General features: G+C 38.3%; 1 protein-coding gene across 2 annotated transcripts in view; it reads right to left on the bottom strand.

Annotated features, from left to right (window-relative positions):
* CDH12 (cadherin 12) overlaps positions 1 to 14,035 on the bottom strand; it is a 142,343-nt gene that overhangs the window by 68,672 nt on the left and 59,636 nt on the right. The window contains exon 3 of one of the 2 annotated variants that reach the window (XM_008490509.2): positions 2,057 to 2,176. The exons of the other annotated variant lie outside the window; for it this stretch is intronic. Coding sequence (XP_008488731.1) covers positions 2,057 to 2,176 — 120 coding nt within the window. The remainder of the gene's footprint in view (positions 1 to 2,056; positions 2,177 to 14,035) is intronic. 2 annotated transcript variants of the gene reach the window in all.

Here is a 14,035-nt window from a genome sequence, read left to right as displayed (position 1 = left end):
AGTCCCTCAGGGTTAAGTAGTGGGACCAATACTATTCAATATATTTTTCAGTGACCTGGATGGGGGAACAGAGTGCAATGCGAGCAAGTTTGCAGATGACACAAAACTGGGAGGAGTGGCTGATACCCCAGAAGGCTGTGCTGCCATACAGTGAAAACCCACACAGGCTGGGGGGTTGAGAGGTAAGAAATTTAATTAAATACAACAGGGGCAAGTTTAGAGACTTGCATTGGGGAAAGAACAACCCCATGTACCAGTACAGGTTGGGAACTGAGCTGTTGGAGACAGCCACAGAGTAAAGGGACCTGGGAGTCCTGGTGGATGGAAAGATGAGCATGAGCCAACAATGTGCCCTTGTGGCCAAGAAGGCAGATGGCATCCTAGGGTGTATTAGAAGGGGTGTGGCTAGTAGGTCAGGAGAGGTTCTTCTCCCCCTCTACTCTGCCCTGGTGAGGCCATATCTGGAATATTGTGTGCGGTTCTGGGCCGCTCAGTTCAGGAAGGACAGGGAACTTCTTGAAAGAGTCCATCACAGAACCAAAAAGAAGATTAAAGAAGTGGAACATCTCTCTTATGAAGAAAGGCTGAGGGACCTGGTTCCCTTTAGCTTGGAGAAGACTGAAGGGTGGCCCCATTAATGCTTATAAATATGTAAAGGTCGAGTGTCAGGAGGATGGAGCCAGGCTCTTCTGAGTGATTTCCAGTGACAGGACAAGGGGCAACAGGTACAAGCTAGAGCACAGTAAGTTCCTTGTAAATGTAAAGAAAAGATTTTCACTGTGAGGGTGACAAAACACTGGAACAGGCTGTACAGTGAGGCTGTGGAATATCCTTCTCTGGAGACATTCAAAACCTGCCAGGACACATTTCCTGCGTGACCTACATTGAGAGATTCTGCTCTGACGGGGGGGTTTGACTTGATCTTTCAAGATCCCTTCCAACCCCTACCATTTTGTGATTCTGTGAAATACTAGTAACTTAATTTTTCCCTTGGGAAACATGTACTGGAGCTACAACTCCAGCTTCAGTAAAGGTTGCCTCATTCTTTCCAGGACTGAAATAATAATAGTAATAATAAAACAAACCACAAAACCCCAAAAAAACCCAGTATAAAGGTAAATGTTTTTTTTTTCCCCAGACATTAGAAGTCCCACTTCCATTTAAAGTTGCTAACTGCAATAAGATCTCCTGATAAATGGAGGATGTGACAAAGCATTGTGCCCATTGGAGATAGTGCACTAACAACCATATGAGGCTCTCACCCAAAGACTATTGACTGATCATAAATAAATGGTCCTTGATATGCAATCTGACATTCAAGTAGAGCATCACTGGAGGGAGAAATTATTTGCTGAAAGAGGCATATGGACAACTATCCCTCTAACACATTCAGGATGACACAATGCATGGCATTCTCCATGTAGTTTATTGGCTCTTTAACTGAATTACTAAATATGGAAATGACGCTTAGAAGTATAGGATAAGATACTTAATTAACATGTCTACCAACCTCCCAAATATTTTAGTGTCTTTAAGACTATCATCCTTTTCTACTCACACATCCAATAGCCTCAGACAAATGTACTATGCCCCAGGAAAAGATGTAAGAAGGAAATTATTATCTGTTTCAGAGTCTCAGATTAGCTCTATGAAGCAAAACAATCACTGCTAAAAAAAATCTGATTTTAAGTTCAGCAAGTAAAAATTATGAGAAAAAAGAATGGAGACCTAAGATAAAAAACTGAATCAGGAAAAAAAATTAGAATGCATGTATTATATAAAACTTTCATTATAGAGAAATGGTGTAAAGCATTAAACCTTTTTTTTTTCAGTGTATACATATTTTAGATATTCCAGGGCTGACTGGAGGGCCATGTTACTTTTGTTTCTATATCAAACTTTAATCAATTCAAAAGCTACTCAACAGTGAATAATGCTCATAGCTACTCTTCTGGCTTTTGGCCATATCAGCCTAGTCCATATTTATTGATAGATACTCTCTGTATGAACCAAAATCCATAGTTAAATCTTCTGCTGCTGATGATAAATTATTTACCTGTCTTTGGATCAATGGAGAAATACGGTTGCCCCTGAAGAATGCTGTAAACCACTCTAGCACTGTTTCCATAAGTGGGATCATCAGCATCTGTGGCCTTTACTTGAAGCACATATGCACCTGCAAAGAAACACAGGTCATCATATTTTCAGTATAGAGCAGTGATCAGGGATATTCCACACATATTGGTCCTGCTACTAGTAGATGCTGCTGTGATTCTTGTTCCACTGGAAAGAAGGTGAGAATAAAGCAGCCAACTTTTCAGGTCCATGGTAGGACCATCTAGGTAACAGCTGAGGCATAACGAGAAGGAAAGGAGAAGCAGTTGACCACCAGAAGATACTTATAAAAAATCTATGATGCTCATATTATTTACAAAAATATATTACATGATATATATAGGATGGAGGCCTGGGGAGGGAATTTGTAAAAGGAGTATGTCCAACGGTTTTGTGAAAATCTTGGCAACTGTGGAAGTAAAATATGTGAGCTGCCTTTAAAACAAGTGTTTGATCAAGCAGCTCCTTAACCTACCAGTACACCAATCTCTAAGTTCCTTAAGAGACTATACTGCAGTCTTCTAAATACGAAATCACATTCCCACAGTAAAATGAATTTAGGTGTTTTGTTCAGCCTGTTGAGACATGAGTCTTTTTCCCTTTCAGTACAGCTCACTAGAAAATAAAATTATTGTGGAGGAAGAGCCTGCCCTTGATACTCTGCTTTCAATCATGGTTATAAACCAGTCCTTTTGCAATTTGCTTTATATTCCAACTTAGAGAGGAATCATACTATGAAATGTACATGGAGACAGAAAACTCTGTAAATGGCAATAGTCTTGCAAAAACATTTTGTCCCTCATGCAGGTCACTTAGCAATTTACAAAGTATTTCTCTACTCTCCCATAAAGATAGTAGTGTTCAAACTATAGTTTTCAGCAAAACAAATGACCATATATTTAGCCTTTCTCATCTGTTTTGAGGCTTAAGAGTTTCCTATTATCTTCTGTGCAAATGAATGCAGGACTTTGCAATGCTGATTTGGAGTGAGTAAGGGTTAAGACAACCCATGTGAGAAACAGCACAGGAAGTAGGATTATCTGAACCATTTTTAAGAAATGTTCTACATTTGGAGGTCATTTGACATTCTTTCAATAATATCTGTGAAATACTGCAAGTGCTTCAAGACTGCTACTTTTCTGTAATGAAAACTGGCAAGTTTCAAAGGATGTTCACAATCTAAAATTAACCTTAATGGACTTGTCAAAGTTCATTTCTGAAAACGTCTCCCTGAGAGATGCTGCGTGTGAAAGATCCTACCACCTAGACAGGAAAGTAATGTATAGCAAATGTAGCTGTTTGTAGTACTTTCAAGATCCATCCATGCAACCCCCCTCTCACTTTTTACCTTGGAATGAACAGTGTGATTATTAATTTATTTGTAGAGTTATAGACAGAACAGCAGTTTATTTAGCATTTTACCCTAATAAATAAATACCTAGTATAAATCTGAAAATCTGATTTTGACTCATTATGGTTAAATGACATTCTGCTGTTGTTGTTTATAAAAGAGACCAAGAAGGAAAGATGATCTGTATTTACTAGACTCAGATAATTTCCGTGGTCATCAACATAAGAAAGACATGAACCTGCTCAAGTAGGTCCAGAGAAGGGCCACAGAGATGATCAGGCCACTCGAGCACCCCCTCATATGAAGACAGCCTGAGAGAGTGGGAATTGTTTAGTCTAGAGAAGAGAAGGCACCAAAAGTCCTTGCAGCAGTCTTCCAGCACTTAAAAGGGGCCTACAGGAAAGATGGGGAGGGGCTGTACCCTACTGATAGGATGCTTTTAAATCATTTTAAACCAAAAGTGGGTATATTTATAATAGATATTAGGAAGAAATTATTCACTGTGAGTGAATATTCACTGTGAGACATTGGAAGAGGTTGCTCAGAGAAGCTGTGGATGGCTCTTCCCTGGAAATGTTCTACAAGGGCAGGTTGGGTGGGGCTATGAGCAAACTGGTTTAATGGAAGGTGTCCCATGTAAGTTAGCTAGATTATCTCTAAGTCCCCTCCAACCCAAACCATTCCATGAATCTGTGATTTATGACTGAACGCATGGATTACATGCACTTTAGAATAAGATAAACTTCATAAAGTATTCAAAATCAACACAAATCAAGAACGACCAGCTCATCAACTTCTCTTATATTCCAAAAAGTTAGATAAGAAATGCTCAATTAAGATTCTCAAGCAACCTTAATTTTTCTTCTTATTGTTTAAGTATTCACATATATTTAAGATGTTGGCATGTGAAGTACTGAACAGTTTAGGGGAGGATTTTTAATAGGTGAAGTTCATAATTGTTCATACCAGAGTGTGTAAGGAGACTGAAATAAAGTTTTTACCTATCCAAAACAAACCCACTGTGGCTGAGAATGGATTTCAGAGCTCATCCCCTGCTCTATCATTTGTTTCTAAAGCAAAAGCAGATTAAAACAAATCAACAGAGTACTGACCAGATCCTTGTCTTTCCAAAACCACTATGATCAGCAAGCAGCTCCTGATAAACCTCCACCAGCAGTTTCTGTTACTTCCAAACTAGAAAGTATTTACAAGAAGAGATGTTGAATAAGGATGAGCCAGAGTGAGTGCTTTCATGGCAGTCCTCACAATAGAGTTTATGTCACCTGTTATTACACTTTATTGTGTAGGCATCTACGCTCATGTCAGGCACTTGCAGCTAATGTTGCAGGCAGGGGCTTGGCAGAGGGAGCACGGCAACGCTGGTCTGCTTGTGCCAGGGATGTAGAGTTAGGCATGTGGAATACCACAGCCAAATCTCTATCAATGTGTAAGTTGTCATGAAGAAATGTGATGTTGCAAAGTGAAGAAAGATGCCTGTAACCATCAGCCTGCTTGAAAACTCTGCAGCTGACCCAAGTGCCTGATGATCCCTATACAGAGTAATTCTTAGTTGTCTAAAAATGTTAGTTTATGTATTCTTAGGTACATGCTCCAGGTAATTCAACCTTATAGCACAAAAAAACCCCCAAAACAAAACAAACCCTCCCACAAATTTATGAATTAATTCTTATTAAGGTAGACATTTTAGTCTGATAAATAGCAGGCACTGAATATGAAAAATAATCTATTTCACAGTGACAGAAGTTTCAGCTATATTAATATGTTGGATCCTTCACAACAAACAGGTAATATGTAAAGTTTATATTTTTATGGGAAGTCAGGCATGTTTTTTTAATGCACTTCCATTTAATAATTTAAATTTATATCTAATGTTTTAAAAAGGTTTTCTGAAATTGGTTTCTTAACCTTCCAGAATTATCAAGTATTGCCCACTGTATATAACAAGCTTTCTATTTTATGCAAAACATAAACCCAATATACTTTAAAAACTAGACTCTAATATCTAATTATTTTTGCAAGCGGTAACACAGCACTATAGCAGTAAAACTTTAATGTAAAAAAGTTAGTGATGGAAGATCTCATGACATTTTAATTAAAATACATATTTATATTACTACATGGAATAATCAAATGAAAAAAGACAATATTTTTTGTGTTTTGAAATATCTTATATGATAGTGAGCATTTAAAAGGACATTTTTTTAATGTGCAATCAAAAAACTTGATGTAAAATACTATAAAATGCAGAAGAATGGAATTATGTGCCTAACTAGTTATTTAAGTTTTAGAAAGAAAATTTAAAAATGCTAAACAGTTCACATAGGTCATGAAAATGGTATGGAATCTTAATGAAGATTATATCTTCTTTAAAATAATACAGACAATACTGAGGACTAACGTATTGTAAATAGTTGATTTAATCACAGAAAGTATACTGGCCTGATTTTTCCTCTGGCTGAAGCCCAAATGCAATCCAGCAATAGCTGCAAATAAAATCGAGCCTTAGAATTAGAATGAAGCCCTGGAATTGGAAAGATTTCTTACTGATTGGCCAAACTGACTGAAGTACCACTAAAAACGCATCAAAGTTTATACTAAAATGGAGAGAATTGATAGGAAGCCTGAGTTTATACCATAATGAGAATGGTTATGAAATAAAGACTTTACTTCAGGAATATTGTGCTTTTTCTCTGGCAGTCTTCCATTAGTAAAAATCTGCCTTCAGTTAGTGCAGGGGTGTTTTGTTAGCTGGGGGGGCAGCAGGGGTGCTCCAGTGAGAAGCTGCTGGAAGCATCCTCAGCTCCAGTTCTGTCCTTGCCAAGAAGATACGGGAAGATGGATGAGACTCTGAGAGTAATATATTCAAAAAAAAGGAAAATGAAACGGCAAAAATAAATTTTAAAAATAAATAAATTGGAGAGGAGAGGAGATCAATGCCAGAGCAAAGACACCAAGGTCAGTGAGGAAGGAGGGGGAGAAGATGCCTGAGCAGAGATTTCCCTGCAGCCCGTGGTGAGATGGCAGCTGTGACCCTGCAGCCCATGGAGAAACATGGTGGAGCAGTTCCTGAAGGACCATAGTGGGGCAGATATGGATCTGTAGCCCTTGAAGTGTCACAGGTGGGCAGATGTGAAGCTGCAGCCTGTGAAGGATCACAGAGAGGGTCAGATGTGGATCTGCAGCCGTGTAGGACCCCGTGTCAGAGGAGGTGACTGCTCCCGCAGCAGCCGTGACTCTGTGTGCAGCCCAGGTGGGAGCAGTCTGTGCCTGAGGGACTGCACCTGTGGGAGGGACTCATGTCCCAGGGGTTCCTGAAGGACTCTCCCGGGAGAGGGACCCCGCGTTGGAGCAGGGAAGAACGTGAGGAGTCCTCCCCCTCAGTAGGAAGGAGCGGCGTGTGGGGAACTGACCCTAAAGCCCCCCTGCCCCTCCCCTGTGTCCTGAGAGGGAGGCAGCAGGGAAGGGATTCGTACCCAGGAAGAACTAAGGTATGGGGGGAAGGTGTTGAGAGCTGGTTGTGTTCTCTTTCTCCTGGTGGACAGAATTAGGTTTTTTCTTCCCAAATTGAGTTTGGCTGTTATTTGCCTGTTACCATAACTGGGGAGTGAAAACAAAATGCTGCTTTGCCAAAATCAAAGGAGAATCTGAATGGAAAATCAATTTTGATTAAACTAGAATTAATTTTTATCATTTTCTAATACACCCATTTTGTTATTTTCAAATTTCTTATGAATGACCAAACTTTTTAATTACTCCAAAATTCAGATTAGTCTCAATTTCAAACCAAAATATTCAGTTTATTGATTACACACACACACACACACCACTCCTCCCCTTCATGTTTTCCTTATAAAAGACGAAATATTAAATCTTTGTGCTCTTTTCAGCCTGGAAATAAGTTTTGCCATCACCAAAGCATAGGCGGGGTACATTGCTGTCTGTGGATATATTGTTGGCTTCAAAAAAAAACAACAAAAAAAAGCAAGAACAAAATCCTAATTTCTTATTTTTGATTTGTTGGACTAAAGGATATGACCAAGAATTCACAAAATTCACCTAGGGTTTAGACAAATGGGTTTATTCAGTGTTGGAGAAATGACAGGATTCAAGGCTAGGCAAAAAAACCAAGTGACTTTTTTAGACATAGTTCCTGAAAGAATAATATATATTCAAAGATGAAGAAAATAGGTGATGATATGTCAAGTGTTTTCTCATTAAGGTCAGCTTTCACTAGGCCTTCAAATCACATTAAGTTTTGTAACAAATGCCAAAACTTAGTTTAGTAGTGGTAGTGCATTATTTTCACACAAAAAGTGAGGGGGACCTTCTTTGAGGCTTTGAAGGAGCAAGAAAATGCTGGATGGGAGTGGCAAAGTTTCAAAGTATTAAGAAGGGAAGGGGTACTTCAAGTTAAAGGAATTCTACATCTTTTAATTGTTCCAGAGGCCCTGGCTCCATCCTTTCTCCACTCCTAGATCAGGTTCATTCAGAGCAAGTCACTCAAGCTCTTTTTGTGCCAAATTTGAAATAGCTGCAATGACAGAGAATCCACAACCTCTTTATATGCTCCTGTGGGATTCTGCCAAATTAATTCCTTAACAAGATCATCTCCTCTTTTGAACTCTGGAACTGTCATTTTGACATTTGTCTTGCTCACCTTTTTTTCCTGTCTTTTCTTAGTAAACAATGAGTAAGAGACACTGTGTTAATTTTCACAGAATTAATTACTTGCAATGTACTATCAAGGTACTTGCATCTACTAGTGAGTAAAAATAGAGTATCAGGTCTTCTTCTATAAGCTTTCTCTTTCACCAACATTGTTTTGTAGTTATTAGAAGTACTGTCATGATCTTGGTGTTCAGCTTCTCCACTACCACATGTATGATTTTGTCTTTTCGTCATTCTGCTAGGAGTTGGTGGTGCCTAACTCTTTTGAAAGAAATCAGACAGCTGTGCAAACATTTTTTTTATATGGCAGGAGGCAGGACAGGCATAACTGCTAGCACAGAAACTCACTACTTTGTACAATATTATTTCTAAACAATACAAAGAATAGCACCTTGGCAACCCAAATGTCTATCAACATATCAACACCTATCTTTTTTGGGTTTTGTTTGTGGTTTTTTTTTTTAAATAGGCAAAACAAAACAAAACAAAAAAAAACCAACTTAATTTATGACTCACTGCAGCACTATATTGCAATTCAGATCAGGAGATCCCTTGTCTCAATAAATATTCTCCTGACCTGCCACAAGCAATTTTAGCAAATCTCCAGTGCTGGCAGAACATGTACATCTGTAAAGAGAGATGCTGACATTGCCCTTTTGGGACTTATCTTTTATAGAAGAAATTATCAATAATGTGTTTTGAAGATATACTCCAGAAGCTGACTCCCACAAAAGTAATGTGAGGAAGGCATATTTAACTTGGAAAAGCCAGTTTCCAGTTTATGTATTCATGGCTGTGCAGCCCAGATAATAACACAATCTTGCTGTCTCCATCAATATCTTGAATACTAGACACAATCAGGGAAGCATACTTTTCCCCTGCTTTGCATTCCAGATATCACACTGAACACATATATATTTTTCTCTCTGCTGTCAGGAGCAGCCATGTCCACAAAAGCAATACTGCCATTCCCTGCTGTAATTGATGAAGAACGGCAGCTTGTTGCTAATACTTTTGCTGTGCTGGTAGCTAAAAGCAGCTATTGCAAGTCTCAGCATTTAGTGCATAATCAAATATGTTTCTAGTATCTCTTGAATAACTTTTGATTTACAGTGGTAACAGTCCAGGAAGTATAAAATCTGTTTTTTTTTTTAAGATGAACCACACACACACTGATTTAATCTGGAAAAAAAAATGTGTTGTTTTCTGCCTGGCAAATTGGAAGACATTGAATTGTGAAGCAGTACAAAATGTTTGTTTCTTCTTTCTGATGTCATAAATGCTTTATAAAGTATAACTAAGGTTTTAGAATCAGCAAATTTTAGTGCACAGTGGATTTGTCTCTAAAATTCTTTCTTGCAAATTAATAAACAGGTCCCTTTCTCCTGGCCATCCCTGTCTCCCTCATGGATGATGAGGATAAACAGGAGAAGCCTACTGCTGTGGAGTTGTTGTGTTGGTTGGTTTATTTTGTTTGGTTGGGGTTTCTGCACGTAATTATTTAGCTTAGAAATCAGCAAAGCAATTACTTTCTTTTCCCTTTTTTCCCCTACCCTCATCTGTTGTGGTCGGTCAGAGTTAAGCCACTAAAGGCACATAATCTGGCTAAGCTAATAATGACTCTTAGCACTAAATATTTAATTAATTTATTTATATTTATTAATTTAGACTATTTATTTATAAAACCATCCAGCTGCTTTCACAGTCCCAAGACAGTGATAATGTTTACAGAGGTTGCGCTTCTCAAGAAAACAAGGAGCTTGAAATAGCAGCTAATAGTCTATACTAAATATGCACATAAAGGAATAGCCTGGTAAACTAACTGCTGGAAAAAATGCTCAAGGAGAGCAGCAGAAGAGCCAATTAGCAAATACTAAGCTTAATATCTAAGCTTTTGAGAAATAAATCTCTTGAGAACGATTCTTCCTTTCTGTTTTCTAATCTGTGGATTGTCTTCCTTGTACCACTATGATGGAAGCTCTTCTTGCATATATGAAATTAAGTAAATAGAAAAAACTGGTTTTGACTTTTGCTTTTATCATCTTGACAACTTGGTTTCAGGTCATGACTCAACTGGGACTTAACTTTGCCAGTATACACAGCTTGGATGTGGGAGATAAAAATAAACAGTACATTCTCTAATCACAACATCTGTGTTGGTAAAAATCCTACTGTAGATATCTGCGTGCTGACAAATACATGTTGGTTTTGTTGGTTTAGTTCATATTTTGCAGGGAGGTAGTGTAAGCTGTATTAGAAAAAAGAACCTGATTTCAAAGACTATGTCTGAACCCAAGGATTTTGCCATAAATACTGTATGAAATTAGATGTGCCTTGGGAAGTAAATATTTTCTTCAATGGAATTGTGATATATTAGACATTAACCACACCTGAGGCACTGAAATCTGAGTGGTTTGAGGGAAAAAAAAGAGTTAACCTCAGAATAATAGCACAAAGAGCTGTTATTCTTTTATTAATCTGTAAAGTGTGATCAAAATATTAGATTAAAATCTTCAAACACTAAGTATTAGGCTCAGTTTGAGTGAGTAAAGTGATACACTGGATTCCTAGCTTTTGAATGCTAATGCACCATGACTACTAGAACATGTCCTGAAGGGCCTTATCTACAGTTTTTAAATACCTCCAGGGATGGTGGTATTCTCTACCACCATCCCTGAGCAGCCTGTTCCAGTGCTTGACAACTCTTTCAGCAGAGAAATTCTTCCTCATATCTAGTCTAAACCTGCCCTGGTGAAACTTCAGGCCATTTCCTCCAGTCCTGTCATTATTCACTTGAGAGAAGAGGCCAACAACCACCTACTTACAACCTCCTTTCAGGTAGTTGCAGAGAAATTAAGTCTCCTCTCAGCATCCTCTTCTCCAAACTAAACAATACCAATTTCCTCAGCCTTTCCCCACAGGGGTTGCTCTCCAAACCTTTCACCAGCTTGCTTGCCCTTCTCTGAACTCACTCCTGCAATTCAGTCTTTCTTGTGGTAGGAGACCCAAAACTGAACACAGTACTCAAGGTGTGGCTTCACCAGTGCTGAATACAGGAGCACAATCAGTTCCCTTTTCCTGCTGGCCACGCTATTCCTGATACAAACCAGGATGCTGTTGGCCTTCTTGGCCACCTGAGCACACTGCTGGCTCATCTGGGTGTCAATTAGTACTCCCAGGTCCTTTTTTTGCCTGCCAGCTTTCTAGCCATTCTTCCCCAGGCCTTTAGCATTGAATAAGGACAAATTTGGATTAGGCAGAGACATGATAACATGTAAAAATAACCCCAGAACACAACAGTGCTTTCTACACAATCTAGTGGGAAGTATAATATTCTGTGAAAGGTGCAGATTTTTCCTTAATTATTTAATCAGAATATTGCTTTGAAGACTGTCCTGTTACTTCAAGATCAAAGCACTGTAGAATGCATAAATTTTACTTTATATACTTGCATTAAAATTTAAAATGTCATCTGATCCATTCAGTGACTTAATTCATAATTTCTATACGATTCTACATAGCTTCCTACATCATGACAGGGACAGCTTTGGAACTTAGAATGCCATAAATGTCCTCAGTCACAACAAAAGGTTTTACTCTTGGTAAGTCATTTACAAGAACGAGAAAAATGGTAGGAAGAGGCAGCACTACTCCAAGTGACATCAGGCTCAGCCTCCATCACAAATGATATTTCAGAAAAAACTGGGTGAAATCCATAATTTGAAAACACTTAGGATAACATAGCCCTTTGTAAGTCCTGAATCCTAGTAGTGGTTGGTTTAAACCTTGAAACACAGACCATTGTATCTTTTCCAACCATCTCTTTCTTTTTACCACAGTAGTCAGGCTTTCCTAAAACAAAGCTAATGAACAAATTTTCCTTTCTACAGGAACAGAGTAAGAACTAATGAACTGACCATACAGCCTGAGAGACAGAGACTTTTGATGGATGAACAGAGGCAACTTGCTCTGAGATGCTTTTCCTCAGTTGGGCTTTCTATTCCATCCCTGTTGTAGAAATGACCCAGCCACTTAAAAAGATACAAACTGAGGTCAATTTCAGATTTCCTTGATATTCACATCATTTTCATGGAATTTGCACATGCAGCTTTATCATCCTTGCAGAAGAAACTCCTGAGAGAAAGGGGGAACAAAGATCTGGCAACAGGAAACACTGCAGACAAGTGTACAGACACTGCAGGTTAAGTGTGGTCAGTCTTCAAACAGAGACCTAATGCTATCAGTAAGCATATATATTTTTGTAGTGTATATATATATATTTATTTTTTTAATATATATATATATATATTTCCCACTAGAGGGATTATTGTGTTATTGTCTTTGGAAGTTCTTGAGAACAGAATAGACATTCATTAGGAATTACAAATGTGTGACTGATCCTCATAGAACTGTATTATGTGAATTTAAGATCACTTCTAACACTAGCTCTGCAATGCCATGCACTGTATAAAAAGACCTCCCTCACCTCAGAGTATTACTATGTCCTTGCCTTTGTGGCTATAATAAAAGTGCCTCTGTGTTAACATTTTAATTTCATTTAAGACTACACTTTTGGAGAAAATATTTCAATTTTTCCTACTTGCTACCTTGGTTTAATATGAGAAGCACTCTTCAAGTGTGGAAACTGGATTATTTGAAGCTAAACTGGAATGTATGCTGTATGTGCACTTGATGTAACACAGCTGTTAATAGGTAGGTATTCAGTCCAAGAGGACAGTTGAGTGTATTTGAAACTGTGAGAGCAGATATTCCCTGGGTGCCAAATTTTCAACACTCGCTGTTCCACTACACAAATCTGTTTCTGTTGCATCACATTACTGTCCAGAATGACGTGGGTAGCACTCTTTGCACAGCTTCAGGAGTAATACTTCTCTCATCCTTTTCAGAGCCTTTAGGTACTAACATAATAATGGGTATAATTATTATTTCACATAAGGAACAGTTCCAAATTAATTAGCAAAAACCTATAAGATTTTAGCTGAAGACAGAAAATTTATTACTATGCATATTTAGCCAATTTCATACACTGAAAACAAAATATTTTAGTGATTAGGAGAGAGAAGAGAGTCAGACTACAAGGTCATATTGAACACATGGAAATTTTAAATATACCCACTTAAAACTAGCTGTGAGTGGAGCTCTCCTGTTTCAAATCTCATATTAGTGTGACAGTTCCCTGCTTTTCATGTGTCTGCATTCTGGTTTTTTTCTAAAATCATATTACAGCTCTCTAGTGTACCAGTCTGATTTATTATTGATCTGAGCAGTAAATCCAATTTTGTATTTACTTCACAATTTAGATCAGTATAATACCTTGACAATACAGTATTATTAGAGAAAACCTCAAGTGTCCTTCACATGAGGCAAATTTCTTGACTGTGTGCTGCCAGACTGCAGTCAATCTTGGTTTAAACCCAGCTGGCATCTAAGCCCCACGCAGCCATTTACTTACTCCCCTCACAGTGTGATGGGTAGGAGAGTCAGAGGAGGAAAAGTAAGAAAGCTTGTGTGTTGAGATACAGGCAGCTTAATAGGTAAAGCAAAAGCTGCATGCACCAGCAGAACAAAAGAAGGAATTCATTCACTGCTTCCTATCAGCAAGTAGGTGTTCAGTCATCTCTAGGATAGAAGAGCTCTATCATGCATTAATGGTTACCTGGTAACTCCAAACATTTTACCCCCTCCTTCTTTTTCCAGCTGTATACAACAAGCACAATATTGCATAATACGGAATATGCCATTGTCCAATTTGGATGCTTGCTCTGGCTGTGCTCCCTCACAGCTTATTGTGCACCTACACTTGAGCAAAACACGGGAAGTTTTGATTTATCAACACTGAAAGCATCAGTGTATCATCAA

Source organism: Calypte anna, chromosome 2 (genome assembly GCF_003957555.1).
Source record: "Calypte anna isolate BGI_N300 chromosome 2, bCalAnn1_v1.p, whole genome shotgun sequence".
Lineage (NCBI taxonomy): Eukaryota > Metazoa > Chordata > Aves > Apodiformes > Trochilidae > Calypte > Calypte anna.
Note: the sequence above shows the minus strand (reverse complement) of the source record. Positions and strands in the feature narration are given on the sequence as shown.